Genomic DNA, 6,028 nt, shown 5'->3' with positions numbered 1-6,028 from the left:
GGCCTGCTGCCACCTCTCGGGGCAGCCTGGGCCAAGCTCTGCCCACCCTCAGCACAAACAATCTCTCCCTTCTCTCTGCTCTGGATCTCTGCTCTTTTAAGTGAGAACTGCTTCGCCTCTGCGCCTTGTTTTAGACCATTACCCTTAGCCCGCAGCAGCCTGGATGGGTGCAGCTGGAGGGCAGCAGGGCAGTCTGAGCTTAGCTGGTCCTCGCTCCCCAGCTGGGGCTGTGTCCCCGCCTTGGCCCAGCCTGGGAAGTCTGACCCCGCGGTGAGCTCGTTCAGGGAATCCCGCAGCAGAAAGCGAACGGCCTTTGCTGGAGAATTGGTTTTGTGCTGGTTTGGTTTTGTGAACTCTTCAGCACGTGGCTGCTCACGCGAGCGTCGCTGGCAGGCAGGGGAAGCTGGGCAGTGCTGACAGCCAGACAGCGGGTTGTGCGCCTCTTTTCAAAGTGTGCTTTGAAGCGAAAAGGTCAGGTGGCGGTTTCCAGCTGTTATTACTGCGTTGTGCGTTTGTGATGAACGTCCATTGTGAGACAGCTACAAAAAGCCCAACGGTTGCATTTTTTGGTAGGACACCACTGAACCCAAGCCCAAAGCCAGTGAGGGCTGCCTCTCACTTCAGTGACAGCTATTTGCATTTCATGGTGTCTATTATTATTTCTTTTGGATCTTTCCCCAACAGTTTCAAATTTGGATTGAATTATGTTTTTGCCAGCTGACACTTCCTTTTCATAAATCACTTAGTACTAATATTGGTTTGGACAGTAGCCACTGTATGTCCCGTGACAAGAACGTTTCCCTTGCTCGTGAAAGTTCTTTCTGGGCTTGGTTTAAAGAAAACTCTTCCTTCCTCGCAGATCAGCAGACCCTCAAACACTTTCTGCTTCTACCCATGGAAAATGTCAGTCACTCTGAAAACACAAACTGTTTCTTCCACGCATGTTGACAACAGTTCGACAGCAAGCGTCTGTGAGGACTGTGAATGGCGTTCTTGTATTCCAGAGCAGTTCTGGAACAGCTTGTCCTGTCCATCCTAGGTAGAATGGAAGCGTCCAAGCGTGGCTGCTTTAAAAATCAGCAACAGAAAATGCAGGGAACTGCTGCTCACCTAAAGGACACTGGACACCCTCATCCAGAAACCAGTTCACTGCTTTGAAAACTGGCAGGGGCCTTGAAGCAAGCTGAGCTTGCCCTAAGATTGTGTGTGCTGCAGTAACAAAAGGGCTTTGCTCAGCGAGGTTCATGTCCTGAACTCCTGGCGTTTGCTCTTTAGAGCCTGTTTGCAATAGGCAAGTGATAAGCTTCGTAATTAAAAACTAGGAATAATAGCAAGGAAAGAACATCAATGAGCCTTTGCTCTGGTATAGACAACTCTGTCCTATTTACCAACTGGATTGAAAAATAGTGAAAGAAATGCAAGTCTGGTGCTGCCTGGTAGGAGAAGGGAGAGTCCCCTGGAGCGTGAGCTGAATGCCTGAGCAGATGTGTTTATTTTTATTTTAGGGGTGGGAATCGGGTTTTTTTTTGCTATAAAGCACATGTTCTGGGCGATGCGGGGTACTGTGAGGATGCGTCAGATTCCTAAAACACTCAGGCAATTCCTCTTACTGCTGCTTTATCCCTCCAAAGAGCGAGTTCAGTGTTGGGAGAGCCCTTGAGCTGGAGTGATGGGAGGAGGCTAACGGTGACCCAGTGCTGCCCGCTCGCTGTTTTGCTCTTTAAGGAAACAGTGCATTTTAAGTTGTATTATTTGTTCCAGTTGCACTGTGTAGTGCTGTGCCTGGGTCAGTAGTTAGCTGGAAACACAAACTGCTGGAGCTGGGTCTGTAAATGCCAGAGAGCTCCCTCAAAGTGACATTGGTACATCGGCATCATCCTTTTTAAGCTGACAAAAGCCTCTGTCAAGAAAATAGTTCATGTGTATTAACAGCAGCAGAGCTTGAACTGCCGTTTCAGTTTCTGCCTTTCAGGGAAGGGACTGGGGGCTGGACGCTGAAAGACACTGAAGTGGATGGAGACACTCACAGATCCTCTGTTTCCCCAGGTTATTCCTCTGCACCTCCAACCTGCTTTTTCTTTTGTGGAAATTTTTCATCTGCACCCTATGGAAAAAATCAAATCCAGTCACTGAAAGGTAGGGATGGCTTTGTGTACGGGGAGGCTTTGTGTATGGGCAGGCACGTGCTTTAAATTAAACTAATGGGGGCAAACTAAATGGAGAGTGCAATGTTTTCTACGTGACACATTTTGTGATGTACCCAGGTATGGGGCTGATTCATATAATGGGCGTTTATTGTCTAACCAGGTGGTGTATCACGGATTTTTTCTTCCTGACTCCAGGTTCTCTGAAGGCTCTGGCAGATATTATATGTGAACACCCCAGCATTCATCAAAGGTACCTGGCAGAGTGCTGCCAAAACGGGGATGGGTTGATTTGGTGACACCTTTGCTTGAATTGCTGTAAGAATGTAACAGATGCCGTGCTCTGACGTGACTGTGAGCTGGCCGTGATCAGAGTGTAACGGGCTGTCGGGTTATCTCGGGAGCAGTGGGAGGTTCTGGTGTTACCTGAAATAACTGGGTTGTGGAAGCTGCTACGGACTGAGCGAAGGTGAAACTGCCTCTCCCTGGGTCGTTTCCCACATGGACTAACCATGAGCTGTGCTTCTCCACAAGTGCTGTTTGGGGAATTCCCGGAATTCCCTGGAAATCAGCAGGGTTCTGCCCGAGCAGTGTTGCTGCAGAAGCTGACGGTGAAGTCTTGGTGCTGCCATGAGCACCTACAGCTTCTGTACCAGCCCCGGAAAATGTCCCCTGAAACCGTGACCGCTGCCTGCGGGGAGCCATCTCGTTTCTGTCCTTCCCATCCTTGCACACACCGTTCCTCACCCGGCTGAGAACTCACCAAGCAAAGCCACCCCGCAGAGGAATCTGTCCTTTATCCCTCCCTGGGTCCCCGCTCTCCGAAAGCCCCATTCCAGGCCTGCAGAGCTCAATCCCTTCGCTGAACTTTTTGCAGCAGTCGATTCGTGTTTGTTCCTGGCCCTGAAGACCCTGGTCCCGGTTCTATTTTACCGAGGTCAGTTCGCTTCCCTTCCTCACACTGCGGAGTTTCGAGTTAAGTAGTTACAGACGTTGAGAGTCCTGGCTGATACATCACCTGCTGTTTATTTTAGACCTCCCCTGGCTGAAAATATCACCGAGGAGTTCAGGCAGCTGGTGCCGTTTTCAGTTTTCACCACAAATCCTTGCAGGTAAGAGTGTCACCGCTATTTTTATTCGTTTTTTTCTTTGTGTTTTTCTTCTATTTTTTTACTGAATGACTGATTTATGTGCAGATGTAATATTAGAAAATGACAAATTAGGGAAAAATTTGTCTTAAATCTTTCAAATTATTAGAATTCCTCACATGCACTAGTTGTAATCTAGTTTTAAATACACTGGAACATAGAGAAATCAGCGGTGAAAGGGAGCCGTGCTAAGTTGGACAGCAGGTGTCAAAAGCAGCAGGGTTTTGCTGAATCTGGAGACAACGAAGGGAAAAGATGGTTTTAATCCAAGTGTGCTTTTTCATTCTGCTGTCTTAGAGGGAGATCAGCTCCACAGTGCAGCTCCCTCTCGTTTAGTTTCATCTCGGTGTATTTAATCACATCTTCCATTCAGGATTCAATATTGCACCCAAGAAATAATCATCTTCCGTGAGGACCTGGTAAACAAGATGTGCCGGAACTGCGTCCGCTTCCCCAGCAGCCACATGGACATTCCCAGCCACGTGAGTGAGTCGCGTGCGGCCAAGGTCTGCGCCAGCTCCCTCAGCCAGCAGCTCTGCGCTGAGGGCGCTCCAACCCGCGTTCTCTCGACACGTAACCCAGAGGGGTTGTGAGAAGGGCCTCTCCGCTTGGTGTTCTTACCTTAATTTCCGCCCTGACAGCAAAATAACCCAGACCAAGGTACTGATGAGTGGCCTTGAGCCACGCTGGCTGTCCCGCTGCAGGTGCCCTTGGAGGCAGAGCTTTGTAGCAGCCGACTCTTGGTGTGTACGTGTACCAGCCACGGACAGCATGCCAAGAAACATCGATTGCTACAGGCAAAGTTTAACACAAATTACCTGGGTTTGGAGGATGTGATCAATTAACCGGTGCCAGCTGCAGTAAAGCAGCGTGTCACCCTTCCAAAAGGTCAGCTGCTGCTTCTGCCTTCTCCCTTGAAGCCTTTGATCTGCTTGTGATGCACAGCTCCCGGAGTGACGATTCTAGTTACAAATGCCCCGCAGGAGCTGATGGGACCTGCAGGAGCTGAAGGAGAACCCTCCCAGCGCTGCTGGCTCACTGCCGCGACGGAGGGAGCCTGGTTCCAGTCACTTCAGTGTTTCCTTTGACTCCGAGACGGCTCTAAGCTCTTTGTCGCTTGGCTCTGTCTCGGCAGTGCTCGGTGTCTCGGTGGGCACAGGAGCCCGGTGCAGACGCCCGGTGTCGGTGTGCCTGTCTGTGCGCTGCCCGCCACCACCTCCCTGTGCTCCCTTCCCTGCTTGGGCGGGAAGGAATCCTGAAGGAGATGTACAGTTACCTTTTGTGACACTTCCTGCACATAATATCAGGTCGCTTTTGCCTCCTTCAGTTTTTCTCTGCTTGTCACTAGTGTTTTTAATTCAGCCATCAGTATAAAAACGCAAATGAGGGAAATCTTGTGATTCACATTAGACTAATTCATTAGAGTCTCCAGGCCTCCTGCAGCACCCGTGGGATAACCAGCCGGTGCCTGGAACACCAGCACCGTTCCACGGCAGACCTTTCCTCCAGGGGCCGGGGTGGGTTTGGCCTTCTGGGGAGGACAGAGCCTGCCAGCTGCTGCGGGATCGATTACAGGTAATAAAAGCTCTCAAGGGGCTGAGGAGACAGTTGCAGGAACCACAGTACTCTGGCTGGAATTTTCCAGCTGAAAAAGGGAATTTCTGGGGGCTGCTGGTGTCTGGAGCAGAGCAACACCCGGGACAGCCAAAGGAATCGAAACCATTGGGGAATCAAATGGTTTTGCGGCTCACGGGAAGGGCTGTGTGTGAGTGTGGGTGGTGTGGTCAGCCAGTACTGAGGGGAGGGGAAAACCACCCCAAAGCATCGTTACAGCAGCGCTGGCACTTCAGCAGCAAACCAGCTGGCAGCTGGTGGTCGTGGGGGACCTGCTGCTCTACTCTGGACACAGTTAATAGTCAGAGGGAGCGAGAGGCCCACAATGTGTCCAGCGCAGAGCTGCTGTACTGGCAGGGCGTCGGCATCCACCGGAGCGCGCTAACTACCGACCTTCCTCGTGCAGTTTGTGAAGACCATCTTATCCCAGAGCCACCTGACGCCGCTCCCGCTGTACGTCAGCCCGGTGTACTGGGCCTACGACTACGCCCTCAGGGTGTACCCCGTGCCGGACATGCTCGTCATCGCCGACAAGTACGACCCCTTCACCGTCACCAACACCGACTGCCTGTGCCTCAATCCCGTAAGAGTTCACCGCGAGGAGGGGTGACGCGCGGGCGGTCCCTCCCTGCCGTGCAGGGGTGTGGCACGACCGTTCTTCTTCACAGGGTTCGTTTCCACGAAGCGGGTTTTCGTTCAAGGTGTTCTACCCCTCCAACAAGACGGTTGAGGACAGGTGAGTAGGCTCAGCTCCTCGTTTGAGAGGCAGCACCTTATCTGCTGATTTCTAAGCATTGGTTTCGTTCGCTGTTTGCAGCAAGCTTCAGGGTCTCTGAGTTTCTGCCAGACCGCGAGGTGGGAGCGAGCCACTGTCAAGGCCCTCGTTTGAGACGGATTTTTATGATGAATCTCAGACCATTTGTAATAAACATCAAAGCCCAAACCGGTGTGTTCTGTACACAAATAAACTTTTACTGGAAAAGACACGAGGGGTAGTTCAGGTAAAGCGTGGAGTCACAGCGAAGATCAACGGGCAAAGCATAATACAAGGTGGCAGCGAGGAGCTGCGCGTGTCAAATCTGAAAGGAGAAATGGAGGGGGAGCTTTGTTGCCGCGCTGGGC

The 6,028-nt window shown here is 51.4% G+C and overlaps 1 protein-coding gene across 1 annotated transcript in view; it reads left to right on the top strand.

Annotated features, from left to right (window-relative positions):
• The window catches only part of POLE2 (polymerase (DNA directed), epsilon 2, accessory subunit), a 13,486-nt gene extending 7,744 nt beyond the window's left edge, over positions 1 to 5,742 (top strand). Inside the window, exons 10-17 of the mRNA XM_010133097.1 lie at positions 2,047 to 2,136; positions 2,343 to 2,397; positions 3,025 to 3,081; positions 3,179 to 3,256; positions 3,666 to 3,774; positions 5,313 to 5,489; positions 5,575 to 5,642; positions 5,724 to 5,742. Coding sequence (XP_010131399.1) covers positions 2,047 to 2,136; positions 2,343 to 2,397; positions 3,025 to 3,081; positions 3,179 to 3,256; positions 3,666 to 3,774; positions 5,313 to 5,489; positions 5,575 to 5,642; positions 5,724 to 5,742 — 653 coding nt within the window. The remainder of the gene's footprint in view (positions 1 to 2,046; positions 2,137 to 2,342; positions 2,398 to 3,024; positions 3,082 to 3,178; positions 3,257 to 3,665; positions 3,775 to 5,312; positions 5,490 to 5,574; positions 5,643 to 5,723) is intronic.
• Positions 5,743 to 6,028: the final 286 nt, after the last annotated feature.

Source organism: Buceros rhinoceros, unplaced genomic scaffold (genome assembly GCF_000710305.1).
Source record: "Buceros rhinoceros silvestris isolate BGI_N320 unplaced genomic scaffold, ASM71030v1 scaffold34933, whole genome shotgun sequence".
Classification (NCBI taxonomy): Eukaryota; Metazoa; Chordata; class Aves; order Bucerotiformes; family Bucerotidae; genus Buceros; species Buceros rhinoceros.
The sequence above is the reverse complement of the archived record's forward strand: the minus strand, read 5'-3'. Positions and strand labels throughout refer to the sequence as shown.